Consider the following 15,952-nt stretch of genomic DNA (forward strand, 5'->3'; position numbering starts at 1 on the left):
CACACACACACACACACACACATACAAACTTTCGCCTTTATAATATTAGTGTGATGGATAATATTATCACCCATATTATGTATTCAATAGGTTTGTTATATGTAGAGCTTTGACGAGACCAAAACAATCTCGTCTAAAATCGTAGTCAAGTCAAATATAACACATAAAGAGATTTGAACGAAAAAAAAAATTAAACAGTTTTCGGGATGGTTAACAGTTTTCGGTCGAGTATTTTTATTTATTCAAAACTTTTTTTTTTTTTTTTTCTTCTCTCGTCTGGCTTTACACTGATTAGCCAATGTCAAGTGTGTAGTTATTTACAAGTTAGGAAAACTATATGTATAAGTATGGACTTCGTCTGTGCTGGCGCCCGCCGACATACACGCGGCGCCCCCTTAGAGCGCTTCTCAGTCAGTTCCTCGGTCAGTTCCACAACCAATAAACACCAGCGGGACACAAAAACCGGCCACTTCTAATAAAAAAACACTCCAAAAAGTCACAACACGCGCGCCAACAAACGCCACCACAGACAAAGTCATTCAAAACTTTACTCAAGGTCATCGGCTGAATTTATTCTGCCCTCCAAATACCATCTTAGATCTACTTGTCTATGGTTACACTGATGCAACAAATCTATATACATCAGTGTTTTGGACCGCAGCATCCCACACGAACCCGTTCGATACAGTATAAATGAATGCACCTATTCCTGTTACCCATATCTCATTTTGATTAATTGTCTTACGTTAGTACACGTATTGTTGGTGCTGTTATCTTGTGAAGATTTAGTTGTAATGTCTTTTTAAAATGTGGGCTAATGGTATGCGGGGTGCTTACTGCTTAGTCAGTTTTTGTTCCTTTTTGGTTTGGTCTATTTATCGTATGCTTTGAATTGGAAAGTGTGTCATTGAACTTAGAATACTTTTGGAGAGTTTAAGTCTGACCTGAAGTTAGAAATCCAGAGTCAGAAGTCCTTTGCTTCCAGATTTAAACCATAGATTCAAATATTATAAACGCGAAAGTGTGTGTGTCTATCCAGTTGGTCGAAGCATCAATGGATTAATATAATATGAACTTTCGAGATCCGAAAGCAAATTATTATAATTCAACTACATGATGCTCGTTAATTGAATTGTCTGTCAGTCAGTCAGTTTTAAGAGTTTTAGGCAGTTATCCCACCGCCGCCGATAAGGCAGCGATAAACTTTCAACTATTTTCTCGCTCAAGAATCGCACGTATGAAAGAGTCAATAAAAGAGATACATATATAAATAGTTGATCGTTAACTGTGCACACTGCTGGCGAGAATTCTCTCTACTAGTTTGTCGCAGCGATAAGAGCTATCAAAAGGAAACTCGTTCAGCGGCACTCTCTTGGCGATTATAAAACATTCGCACAGTTTGCGTAGGGATTAACAATGTCGGATGATTACTAGCCGATTGCACTCGCACACAGAAGCAACGAAATAATAAGAGTCCGCCGCGCACCGCCGCCCGGGGCGCATGTGCCGACGTACGAGTACAAACACGAGTGTTTTTACAGACACCCGCATTCTGAACAAGTGCATCTAGTTTCATAGCTAATGCTGTTTTGGTGTCATTTTTTTGCTGGAGAGTGCCACTATTTTTGATGTGTGGTTCCTGGCGCGTCCTTCCGTAGAGGGAAAAATAAAAAATAGTACTTCGAAGGGTGAGTCGACAAAGCGAGACACACGCACACTACTACGCACGCGGCCACTAGAATCGACACAATCTTGAACTAACAACTGTTGCTGTGTAAAGACTTTTTCATCTTGCTCAAAAATGGTCTTGAAATGTGCCGCTTGTGGGAAATTTATGCCCAAAGACCCTGCTGAGGGGGCCGCTTGTATAGGATGCCAGAGCTCATATCACCTAGCATGCGTTGGTATACAAGATAAGAATAAGATCGTAGCAGGTTGGGCATGCCCCGAGTGTAAAGCTAAAGTTCCAAGGAAAAATAACGATGACACACCGATTAAAATCAGCTCGGAGCGTGATTTGGCTTGTGCGGCCGACCAAAGTCCATGCATGTCGCCTAATGACACCGCGCATGACATTACGGCTGATTTCTCGGTGGCCGAAGAATTAAAGTTGTTCCGTGAAGTACTTAGGGAGGAATTGAGTAGCTTGCGTAATGAGATGCAGGGGATCAAGCGGGAACTATCTAATGTCTCATCCTCATTGCTGCAATGTAATAAGCGAATTGACGACTTAGAATCCAGCGTTACTCGTGTGGAAAAGCAATTTAGCAAGCAAATTGATGACCTGGAGTCCAGAATTGTCTCGGTAGAAAGCCAACCAAAAGAGCGAAACGGCACCGATTCTACGGCTGTGGAGGCAATGATTGTACAATTAAAAGCTGAGCTCAACGACCGCGACCAGGAACTTCTGCTGAACGATGTTGATATCACGGGTATCCCAGAGGAGAAGGGGGAGAACGTGCTCCATGTCACAACGCTGGTCGCGGCCAAAATAGGTATCACACTAAAGGAAAGTGACATAGTACGAGCTGAGCGGGTGGGCCCCGTGCGTGCAGGCCGCGACGCGCGTGGAGGCCGCGACGAAGTGACCGCGCGCCCGATCGTCGTGCGACTGGCGAGGCGCGCGCTGCGTGATGACTTGCTGCGAGCGGCCCGAGTGCGCAGAGAGGCCACCACAGCTGACCTGAGCCTCCCCGGTCCTGTGCGACGTTTTTACATCAATGAACGCCTGACGAAAAATAATAGACAACTGTTTAATAAAGCGCGAGCTGCAGCTAAGAGTTGTAAATGGAAATTTATATGGAGTCGAGACGGACGTATCTACGCGAGAAAAAACGAAGGACAATCTGGAGTGCGGATTAGGTCAGATCAGGACATTTTGCGTATTTTTGGTTCAGAAAATATTGGTCCAAATGTTTAATCAGTGTATTTGTGATAGTGTCATGCCACAAAAAAACTACAGCAAACGATTAAGTGTATATCAAGAAAAATGCGCTAATAGAATAAGTAAGGAAATGGTTACGTGTATATATGCTAAAGGTTATAATAATATAATGAAAGTAATTGTAATTTTATATGTTTCCCTTCCAGCTTGCAGTAATTATATTAAGTCCATTGTTGTGAGTTTTAGTAGGAATTCTAATTACTCAATCCGTCCAGAGCGAGGCTGCCATAGTTCAATAGGTGCCAATAAAATTACACCTCATACGGTCTATAACTGTATAGTACTAATACAGGTATCGCAGGCTCATACTAAATGGTTATTCTTTTTAGTATCAGGTTCTCAATACATATTGTTTTTTATTTTTGGTTGTTTTTCTTTAACCACTCATGGGTACTGAGAAATATCTAAAGCTAGGTTTGTTGAATGTACGATCACTTAACACGGGGAGGGCTGAATTATTAGAATCTATGCAGAAATATGAGCCTGATATCTTAGCACTAAATGAAACTTGGTTACGATGCGGAGAAAATACGGATGCATTCCATATCCCGGGGTACACATTTAAGCATGTTCCTAGAACGACTGGGAAAAGAGGAGGCGGAGTTGGTTTTTACATAAGAAAAGGAATTAAGGTACGGGTGATTCAGCAGCCACAGACAGAACTTGAACAGTTGTGGATAGAAGTAAGAATAAAAGGAAGTCATATAGCTGTTGGAACCGCCTATAGACCTGAATATCAGTTTGTAAATAAATCCATAGAAGAGCTTAGCGAGACACTGAGTGCCTTATCTGCCTACAGTTTTCAGTGTCTGCTGATGGATTTCAATGTAAACCTGAAAGATAAAGACAGCAAAAATGCCCAAGAGTTCTTGAGTTTCCTGGAACAACAAAATTACTCTCAACTAGTCCAAGAGCCAACAAGAGTTACTGAAACGACTTCATCGCTTATAGATCTAATTATAACAGATGCTCCAACACGCTGTAAAAATGTAAAGGTTATTCATAATACTTGCCTGAGTGATCATGCCCTCGTGACTGCAGAATTTAATATAAAAAAACCAAAGGTACAGGCACAGTACGTGAGGAGGAGGTGCTTAAATAAAATTAACGTGGAACTTTTTGAGAAAGACCTTAACGCCATACCGTGGGATGATATAATGTGTTTGGATGATGTAAATGCAATGGTCGAACAGTTTAACAATCACATATTAGAGCTTTTTGACAAACATGCACCTGTAGTGTGCATTAAAACTAAGGAGAAGCCTCACCCTTGGATAACAGACGTTATTAAAATTATGATGAATTTGAGAGATGACGCATTAAAAAAAGCGCACAAATACAATGAGGAATCGAACTGGTCATATTATAGAAACCTTAGAAATTACACAAACGCGAGCATTAAAAGGGAGCAAACTGCCTATTTCACGTTTTATGTCAATAATAATTTAAAAAAGCCGAATAAAATGTGGTATCACTTTAAAAAGATCTCCCCGTTTGGTCATAAAACCCCATCTCATATACCAGAACACTTAAAAATTCCTAATAGAATAAATGATCACTTTTTAACATTACCTGGTGGCACTACAGTCCCACCAGAGATAGTAAAGAAATTTACAGAAAATAGGTGTACGGACAATGTGTTCTCTTTACAGGTATGCTCGCAAAAGGAAGTTCTTAAGATAATTAAAGGCATAACAACTAATTCGGCAGGTCATGATGACATCTCGGTTAGCATGCTCAAATTAACTTTACCGCGGACTCTGCCAATAATCACTTACATACTAAATACCTCTATTTCCAAAAATGTTTTTCCTGATCGGTGGAAACTAGCCAAGGTTGTACCGCTCCCAAAATCTGCAACTGTTTCAGACTACAAAGATCTAAGACCAATTAGTATACTACCAGTTATGTCAAAGATCATTGAAAAACTGGTATGTAGCCAACTCTCTAGGTATCTAGAAACAAATAACTTGCTTCCAGCGGTACAATCAGGGTTTAGAAAGGGCCACGGGACGGCAACGGCTTTAACATCAGTCACAGACGACATACTATCTGCATCTGACAGAGGGGAGGGTACCATACTAATACTGCTAGATTTCTCTAGAGCATTTGATTGTATAGATGTTGAACTTATGTTAGCCAAGTTGCGATATTATGGTGTCGATTCGAATGCATGTACTTGGTTTAGCTCGTTCCTCCGTTGCAGGAAACAGTATGTGGTAGTTGACGAAGACGTTAAAGTACCGTTGTTATCTCAGGTAAACACTGTTCCACGGGGTACTCCACAAGGGTCGAGCCTTAGCCCTTTACTATTTATAATTTATACTGCCGATATTATCCAGAATATACGACACTGCCATGCCCACCTATATGCTGATGACACTCAAATTTACTACCATTTTAACCCGGAACGCACAGCAGAAGCGGCAGAATTAATAAATAAGGACTTGGATTATATTTCTAAATGGTCGGAGGAAAATAGACTAGTTCTTAACGCCAAAAAGACGAATTTTATGGTGTTGGGAAGTAAGCATCAGAGAGCTATCATAAAAGGGAGAAAACCAAATATAGCTATAAAAGGCGAGCCTATTGATAATGTGGCTATCGCAAGAAACTTAGGGCTATATATGGATGAAGACCTAAGATTCATTGAACATCTTAACACTAAGATAAGGAACGCTTTCTACAAGCTAAAAGTACTATACGGTGTAAGGCGTTTTTTGACGGTCGGCGTCCGGCGGATACTCGTGGAATCTCTTATTTTGTCAGCTTTTAATTATTGTGATACTATATACGGACCTAGACTGCTCAAAAAGACTGAAAAGGCCGTTCAACGCATACAGAATGCATGCATTAGATTCTGCTTTGATGTTCCAAGGAGAGGCCATATTACACCTGTTATCAATAGCCATAAAATCCTTAGTATGAAGTCACGTAGGAACTTACACATTGCAATGTTGATTCACAGAGTAATATTTAACAAGCGACCGCCGTACTTATATGACAGACTACACTGGCGAGTTGACAGAGGCACGACTCGATTTCAGCAAAAAAAGAAGCTGGCTATACCCACTCATAAAAAGGCAGGATTCAGGGGCTGTTTCCGTTTTGCTGCAGCTAAGGTTTGGAACGATCGCCCGCCTCCCCTTCGGGAATGGAATTATCCTACTAGCGAGATCACAATAAAAAAGAAATTAAGGAATTTTTATTTAAATGACCAGATCGAGGCAGCTAAATTTATTTACACCTAATTTACTTATTTACACGTCTTAATAATGAAATTAAGGCTAGATATGCTAAATATTCTATCCTAGTCTTATTTATATACATATATCTGACTAGTGCATAATGTAAATAATTTTGGTTATATAATACATAGATACTTGATTAATTGGAACCATACTATTATTATTGTTGTCTATAATAATACTACTATTTAAGTTATTAATAATATTATTCGTTAGGCCTAGCTGGGAAGGGACATCTTGTTTAGATCTTATCTTGTTTAGTTTTTATTTTCTTTTTTTTTTTTTTTGCTTGTTATGTGTATGTGTGTGCTTTTTTCTCCTTTTCATTTTTCTTTCTACTGTACGGTTTTTAAGGTTCTTTTTGGGTTGTACTGTATTCATTTTAATATTGATCAATAAGCAGGGAACGCAACGGGCGCGGTGCGTTTTTATTTTATTAATCAATATTTTTTGGAGCAAACTGAAAACCAGCGCTGAGCATTGCCATCAATGCTCGGCCATGCTGAGTTTGCGGCCTATTGCTATTGTTAGTTTTTTTTTATAGATTTAATTTACTTATAACATATGTATGTTTGTCACTAGCAATAAGTAAGCAATAAAGCCTATTTATTATTATTATTATTATTATTATTAAAACTATTCTAAATATACACTCATTTCTCGTTGCTCGCCAACTTGTTTCTAGATGTTAGCTCAACTATGTAGTTTCTCGCTAATCGTCGGCGGTCGAACAACTGCCTCATTAAGAACCTAATTTTGAAAGTCAATGATTTACATAGAAATCTACTTGCCTCAAAAGCATTGCATTGAGTACCTAGATAATAAAAAGTGCAATTATTAGGAGCAATTTCAAATATAATATTACCATTTCCATTATGATAATAACCATTTTAAGTACAGTAGGTAGGTACCTACTTCTGAAACTGTTCCCAAGTCTATGAACATCACATCGAATTAATTTGTAAACTTTAATTGAATTTTAACTTATAGAACTAATTTAAGTAAGCAAGTTTATTTCAACGTGCTTAACAGAAACTTTGTAAAGTGACGTTATAGAATTATATTACAGAAAATGGACTTTCAAAACAGAGATGATTTGGTTAACTAAAAATTTCACTAAGAAATATCATTTACTTTTATGCAAAACTATAAACAAAACCAAATGAAATTAGTTAAAAGTTAGTTAAACTTAATGAAATTAGTTAACTTTTACTGCAAAAATCTAATTAAACTGTAACTGCAGGTACTTATGAATAAGTGTTAGATTGTAATTAAAACTTCAAAAGAGCATTTTGCTATTTTTAACAAATGCAGATATTATACGAATACACAGTTTGCATTATAGAGAGAAATATATTTTAGTCTATTTTTATCCAAGAAACAGTACCCATAGGATTTTAAAAAAAACTTGATACCACGCAGATGAATTCAGGGCATTAGGAACTGGTCTGGAATACTTTGAGTACAACCTCAGTTACAGTTTAGAGCCTCAATAGCTCAACGGTTGAAGAGTGGACTGATACCGAAAGGTCGGCGGTTTGAACCCCACCCGTTGCATGCTCCACAAGCATTACGCTTGATTGGAGGGGAAAGGGGAGTATTGATCATGAATAGCATGACAATATTCTTAAAAAAAAAAACAACTAAGTAGTATATTTTTGTTACGCTACGTTACAGATTTCAATAAATTATCTCAAGCACTGTTGTGTAAAGAAATTAGAGGAAACCAAAGTACAGTAAGTATTTAGCGAGGCAACGCGAACTTAGCTACTAGATTCGACTCCGTTTTAAAATGTGAAAGAAACAAAATGGTGAGTTTGAATCAGCATTTCGCATCCCGCTAATGAGTTTCCAATGCAATTACTCGAAATGTTTTCAACTAGCGCCCGTTCAGTAAATAGTTTGCAACTGGGTCGTGAACTGAGCTGATGGATCGTTCAAACACGTGTACGAATGATTTATAAAGGTTAAAAGTTAGATTTTAAATGCATTTTTCAACTGGCCGTGAACTGGAGTGGCCCAGTTTTAAAATTTAATCTTTACAATCTATACTAATAAATAAAATTGGAGTGTCTGTCTGTAATTTCGAAATAACTACCTCATATTAAGCTCATATGGTTATTTGAACGATACCAACACTGAAAAACACGTTTTTAAAATTTTTGTCTGTCTGTCTGTCTGTCTGTCTGTTTGAAAAGGCTAATCTCCGGAACGGCTGAACCGATTTTGACGGGATTTTCACAGACAAGTTGAGTATTGACCAGGGCGTAAAATAGGCTACTTTTTTAACCGACTTTCAAAAAGGGAGTTGTGTTTTTCTACCTATGTACACCGAAATCTCCGAGATTTCTGAACCGATTTGCGTAATTTTTTTTTAATCGATAGAGAAACTTTGCGACATTGTTTCATAAAAAATTTGGAGTCCAACTCCTCAATCCTGATGCTGCAGGGGATCTGACCAATCCACGCGGGCGAAGCTGCGGGCATCAGCTAGTATAATATAAATACAAAGTTGTTGCTTATTAAGTATAATATAACTGTGAAAGGCTGGATTTACGTGATATGTTCTTATAAAAAGCTCAGAGGCACTCAGCAGGTGATGGAGAAAGTTATGTTTTGAGCTTTTCTACTTGATCAAATCAGAGAAAAAAGGATCTCCTCTTCTTTTTTTATTCAGATACAAGTTAGTCCTTGACTATAATCTCACCTGGTGGTTAGTGATGACGCTGTCTAAGAAGCGGGCTAACGTCATCTGTAGAAGAATCAGAGTAACCAACAAAGCTCAGCTGGTTGCGAAACTGAAGTAGTAATTCCCACGGGATTGGGAAGAGGATATACATTGTCACCGAGCGAAACAGCAGCTGTTTACTAGTTAAACAAATATAACAAATGTAAATAAAAAATTTATAACACCCCCGACAAGTGAAGGTTACAGTAACTAAAAAAGAGCTGATAACTTTCAAACAGCTGAACCGATTTTCTTGGAGTATAGCTAAAAACACTCTCGATCAAGCCACCTTTCAAACAAAAAACTAAATTAAAATCGGTTCATTACTTTAGGAGCTACGATGCCACAAACAGATACACAGATACACACGTCAAACTTATAGCACCCCTCTTTTTGGGTCGGGGGTTAAAAATAGCAAGTAGAGTATACCGTAAACTGACACGAACATTATTTAACAACAGTACTCAAACAAGTTATTATAAAAATAATTTGTAGATAAAAAGTGAGCTTTTCAATTAACTCATTGAAATGCACAAACAATGTAACAAGCCGGCTGACTAATTGGCTGTCCGTGTGTCATATCATTAGTTTATCGCGTTATCTGATGGTTTTAACAACGTGGCATTTAGAATATTCTGAACAAAGTCGTATATTATCACAAAGTTGTTTTTACTTACCGATCTTGTTCATTATACTTACCTAATATCTATCTTGTGAAATATTAGGTCGTCATCAACATCAATTATTTTTTTGATAGACGTCCACAAGCCTCAATAGCTCAACGGTTATAGGAACGGACTGAAATCTGGAAGGTTGCCGGTTCAAACCCCACCCGTTGCACTATTGTCGTACCCACTCCTAGCACAAGCTTTACGCTTAGTTGAAGGGGAAAGGGGAATGTTAGTCATGATTAAAATGGCTAATATTCTTTAAACAAAAAACTCCACATGTGCCGGTCTTGCTCCGCGCTTGAATCGAGCTTTTACCCCTGTAATAAGTACCACACTTCTCATTCTGAGAGGAGATCCGTGTACATGCCGTGTTGACTATAATGATTGCAGAAACACAAATAGTCATTCAATCCGCTATTATAGAAAAAAGATGCTTTTCACAATACATATCTCTAGAAAATCATTTTCGTTAATTAAATCGTAACCAAGGATGAGCCCAAGGAGAAGGAAATGAATTCCCTCGAACCAATGGAGCGAAAGATGCCCCTTCCAGGCCCTTTAACCAATTGTTTAGCCATGCAAATCGGTTTACTATGATGTGACAACAAAGATTCTATTTCTATAATAGCAATGAATTCGATCTAATTAAGACCCTTAAGAGGGTTGACCCTTAACCAAATTATAAAATAAGAGGAGAAAACTAACTGACTGACACATCAAGGTATATATTTATTAGGGAAAACCATATTGCGCTTCAAGACGCAAATAACGAATGTGGGACATAAAGCTGCCAAACTGAAATGGGACTGGGCCGGACATGTTCGACAAACTGTGAGCAAAGGCCGCTACATATTGGACGCCACAAAAGGCAAAGAGACGTCGAGGCAGGACAAAGCGTCGCTGGCGAGACGAAAAGAGCAACCGCCGAGTTTCTTGCTGGTTCCTTTCGTTAGGAAATGCAATGGTAGATGCACTTGATAATTCAAAAGTACTTGTAAACGTTTAATTAAATAAAAATATTTTAAATTTTGAATGATAGTAATATTCATCACAATTAAAATCAAATGAACTTATACCTAAACATCGGAGCAAACACTTTATTTGAAAAGGAAAGTGAAATATTAAAAGACAATATATCGCACCATGTCTTAACAGATGTGCGTAGGCGCATACTGTCTACATTTGGGTCAAAATGTTCTATTGTTGCTGTAGTTACATAAAAAGATCTCGTAATAAATAAAGAAACAAGAGGGAGTACCCATTAGGCAAGCATAATTTAATGTCTAAGTTTTTTCTATAGACAACAGCATTTTAATGGTGGGTGTCTTACAACATTCTGAAGATTGTGAACCTATTGTTATTTATAAATATAATACCTAGTGTAAATTGAAAAGATTAAAACACCTTTCACATATTTGTATTAGTAGGGGACACACGCTTGACCACGATCACTCTTGATGGTAACTCAAGACCTAGAAGATTCACTTTATTATAAAGACTAGATTATGCCCGCAGCTTAGCCCGCGTGGGAGCTTAGGATTTTAAAAATCCCGTGGGAACTTTTGATTTTCCAAGACAAATAGTAGTCTAGGTATCTATAGTAGCCCACGCACAGCAGAAGGAAACGTTTAAGTGCGGAAACCAGCCCAGAAAGAAGAAGAAGATCTCTAGATCATCCCGTCCCCGGGATGCAAGGCATTTCTGTACATTTCATTACCCTTGGATCACCAGGATTTATGAATGCAATTCCTTACAGCATCAGGGTTGAAGAGTTGGGCCTTCGAGGCCAACGAATATTACGGACAGGCTTCTTTTGTCATGGAAAATCAAAAGTTCCCACGGGATTTTTAAAACCTAAATCCACGCGGGCGAAGCTGCGGGCATCATCTAGTTGAAAATATAAAGCAAGACCAGTGTCAATCAATAGAATCGTAAAGGATGCCCGAAACGATCATTTGCAATTGACAATGTTCACGTGATTGAAGATTTCAAATGATGAGCGATTGAAGCTCCAAATGAAGGTGTATCACTTGCGCTTGCTTCACTCTGATATTGAACTGCAATGAAGAAAGACAAGTCGCTCGAAATATGATTTCAAACGCAGATATAGTATTTTCTTACAGTTTCTACTCACAAAAAACGAAAAAAACTAGACATTGTTCCAAGAAATGTTATAAATTAAGATATCGCTTCACTAATGAACATTTACCAAGAAATCTTTAAAAACAGAGCCGGATGATTATAAAAACGATTGACAATTGCTGTCATTGAGCGTCAATGCACAGCGCGTCAATTGCCATCAATCAAAATTTCCATCAATGTTCTTCAATACCGTAGTTGCAATTGACAATTGCTTCAATTCTCTTGTTAAACGATAATTTGGCATTGACAATGAGCATCAATCACGTAAAAATTGACAATCGCAATTGATCGTCTCGGGGGCCCTTAAGCTTATAAAGTACTGCTATCTATTCTGTGTACACAACACATAACTCCATGTAATGTACTGATGATCACATCATCAATCAACATTCAAAGAATGTTGACCGCGATTCTTTAAACGTCAATATAAATTCTGAATTCGTAGAGTTAAAAACAAACATTGATCAAATTATTGGAACAAAACACAATACGACTAATGCTGGTCACACACTAGCGTAAGCCGAAAAACTAGCAATTAACCACAACCATCATCGTTAACCGATAGACACCCGCCTCTGAGCATGGGTCTCTTGCATGAAACTTCCTCACACCAAAGTATTGATCATCACTGTAGACATACACTGTTGGACATAGACCTTCTCTAAAGAGTGCCACCCCACCCGTTCATCAGCCTTCCTCTTCCATTCACTTCCTTCCTGCCTCTTTATATCGTCGGTCCATCGTGCTGGAGGGCGTCCCATACTACGCTTGCTTTTACGCTCTGTCCAATTTCCGGCTCCAACCGCCTCAACGACAGGCATGGCGTGCCCACTGCCACTTCAGGCTAGTTAATAGTTTGGGCTATGTCAGTGACCTTGGTTCTCCTGCGGGTCTCCTCATTTCGGATCTTACTACAGTATTGCGTCTCCAGAATCCTGCGGCTCCTACAACTTCGTTCGTTCGTTCGTTATGTCAACCTAATAGGGTTTGCCAACGCTGCGCTTTCTGTTGCAAGATTGCCATTTTAACACCTTGAAACCTCAAGGTCTATGGATTTTTCAAATTGTATATCCTGCCCATTGCCACTTCAGCTTCCCAACCCGCAAATGATAAAAATCTCGCAAATCTGCACATACGGCTCGTAAAAAGTACTGATGAAGTATTTTCGTTTTTTGGTACCAAAAATGCTTTGCGGTGCATAAACAACTATGCGAACAGCTTTATTAAGTACCTCTTGACCTAGAAGCGGATCATTTAACATTGAATGGGCATTTCACGTTTTGTTAGAACAAAGCGTTTACTAAGCGGTGCGCGCGCGCAGATGGCTATGAAATCGATGATATACCACCTATTTGTTTTGTTATGCTTCTCTGAACTGTAGGTTGTATTTTTGGGTTCTATAGCATGTTGAATTTTAATTCGAAATAATTTAAACTAGAAGGTAGATCTTGAAAATCGATACAGTTCAATTATATCGATGAACTCGCTGCCACAAATCGATTTGTAGTCTCAATCGGGTGTGATTACGTGACATTACCGACAATGCCTTGTTAAGATTGTCCAATTGGTTGTTCATATTTTTTATAAAATGTTACATGACCAGAATTTTTGATGCACGTTGGACCACTTCCACGAGTGCTTTCTGGGAAAATCTATTTTTTATTTTCAAATATCAACTGACCACGTACAGCAATGTAAAATAAAATGCATTTATCTCAAGGCTCACCTGTACAAAGATAGTAAGAATTTCAAGTAAGAACACATTTTTTCAAACGTCACTATCAAAACACCATTTTTTGTCTTAGTTAAATACATTGATGGTTAAATTATTAATTGGCGATTGAAAAATTGGCCTTACATATAAGATAATTTATAAATAAGTAATTTTGGAGGTTAAAAGTAAATAATATAACCAACGGTATTTAGTAGCTAACTATAAATTACTAGATACTACATCCTTTTTGTTGGCGTTTCATAAACAAGTGAAAATAAGACAAATTAAAACTTTGGTTAGTATTTTCATTCACAGAAAGGTGCACATAGAAGGTTCTCCAAGCGCGAAGTTTTTCGAAAAGCCTTACGTTTTTAATTTGTACTTCAATGTCTCAAACAAACTGCGAAGTTCGCCTAAATGCATGTTTTATTTTGTTGGCTGAAAGCGTCTGAGTTGCACGTAGAATTTAGGGCTTACGAAATCTAAAGCTGTCTGTGCTCCTATCACACAGACTGAACCTTGAGAATTGCCTTAAAATATAATTATATCCTTTATGTATCCCTCCACAAGTAGTTTACGTAGTTAATTAATTAACATCACTACATTATTGTATTGGAAAGTGTACAAATAGGGATGATGACTACTAGTCAAATCAGTGACTTTTATCAAACGTCAAAACGCTCGCTTAGTAAGGGAGCTTATATACACATTTGGCATTATTTCACGTACTTTTTTAGTTAAATCGATAATATAAAATGGTTAGCAAACTTAAAACTAACAGCGGACGTGGATTTTACGAATTTTAGGAGACCCTCTATTTAAACATTCCTAAGAAATAGTTTATTTTTGCCATACTTACTCATCATCTCAATTGTACCATATGAATAAATGACTTTGACTTTGGAGTCAAATCGGGTCTGGGACTACATTTAGTGATACCACCTTGGGCTTCCGATGATGGTAGTACACCGCTGGTCATACCCGTAGCTGGTTAGTCCACTATCCTTTGAGACTGCATCAGCACTAACCAGGTGTGATTGCACTCAAAGACTAACTTAACAACGAATAAAAAAATATTATTTGGGAGAGGAAATACTTATTGTGAGTTTTCCACGGCGATACAACTTTAATTTGTCGCGACTTTATTCTCGACTGTATTTTACTTTCATTTTATTCAGTAGCGGCAAAGTTTAGATTTGTATTACGGTTGTAAATTGTTCTGTTCCCGCCCGTTCTATGTGAAAAATCCTTAAAGAAAAGAGAATATGCGGGTGCAAGGTAGAGGTTACATTGACGGGATATATCCATAGTTCTGTCATTTTGTTTTGACTTTTGACGATTACCTTAACTGACTTGATGCATTTAAGTGAAGTTTTTAACCCCTGACCCAAAAAGAGGGGTGTTATAACTTTGACCTGTGTATCTGTCTGTGGCATCGTAGCTCCTAAACTAATGAACCGATTTTAATTTAGTTTTTTTTGTTTGAAAGGTGGCTTGATCGAGAGTGTTCTTAAGTATAATCCAAGAAAATCGGTTCAGCCGTTTGAAAGTTACCAGCTCTTTTCTAGTTACTGTAACCTTCACTTGTCGGGGGTGTTATAAATTTTTAATTTACACTTGTAAATCGGGAAATTGGAATTAGAGCAATTGTTTAAATTAATCAACTTTTCACTCATCACAACGTTTAAAAACCATAACCAGCCCACTACTGAGGACAGTGTCACTGTCCTCTCATAGTGAGAATGGCTTAGATCATAGTTCAACACGCTGGCCATGTGCGATGGCAGACTTAACATACCTTTGAAAACGTTATTTCCCGCATATTTTTCTTTATCTTTATAGCAAGTGATAATCTATTATTATTTGCTTAAAACGCACATAGCTCCGAAAAGTTAGAGGCGCGTGTCCTGATGAATCCCGGACCTCCGAAAAGGAAAGCGAAGTTTTTAACCACTAGGCTATCACCGCTTGCTAAGTTGACTTGACGCGATAATATTCTACACTAGCTGATGCCCGCAGCTTCGCCCGCGTGGATTGGTCAGATCCCCTGCAGCATCAGGATTGAGGACTTGGACTCCAAATTTTTTATGAAACAATGTCGCAAAGTTCCTCTATCGATTAAAAAAGAAATGACGCAAATCGGTTCAGAAATCTCGGAGATTTCGGTGTACATAGGTAGAAAAACACAACTCCCTTTTTAAAAGTCGGTTAAAAAAGTAGCCTATTTTACGCCCTGGTCAATCCTCTACTTGCCTGTGAAAGTCCCGTCAAAATCGGTTCAGCCGTTCCAAAGATTAGCCTTTTCAAACAGACAGACAGACAGACAGACAGACAGACAGACAGACAGACAGACAAAAATTTTAAAAACGTGTGATTCAGTTATGGTATCGTTCAAATAACCATATGAACTTAATATGAGGTAGTTATTTCGAAATTACAGACAGACACTCCAATTTTATTTATTAGTATAGATAATGAACTGATTTATAGCAAGTACATTTTTAA

The 15,952-nt window shown here is 38.0% G+C and overlaps 2 protein-coding genes across 2 annotated transcripts in view; both read left to right on the forward strand.

Moving 5' to 3' along the window:
* Positions 1–15,952, forward strand: part of LOC123865889 (teneurin-m) — a 614,472-nt gene that overhangs the window by 206,517 nt on the left and 392,003 nt on the right. The gene's annotated exons all lie outside the window — the stretch shown is intronic.
* LOC123865902 lies at positions 1,488–3,305 on the forward strand. Its single transcript, XM_045907122.1, has one exon. It carries the CDS (start codon positions 1,802–1,804, stop codon positions 2,918–2,920), a length of 1,119 nt encoding a protein of 372 aa, XP_045763078.1. The 5' UTR covers positions 1,488–1,801; the 3' UTR covers positions 2,921–3,305.

This window comes from Maniola jurtina, chromosome 6, assembly GCF_905333055.1.
Source record: "Maniola jurtina chromosome 6, ilManJurt1.1, whole genome shotgun sequence".
Lineage (NCBI taxonomy): Eukaryota > Metazoa > Arthropoda > Insecta > Lepidoptera > Nymphalidae > Maniola > Maniola jurtina.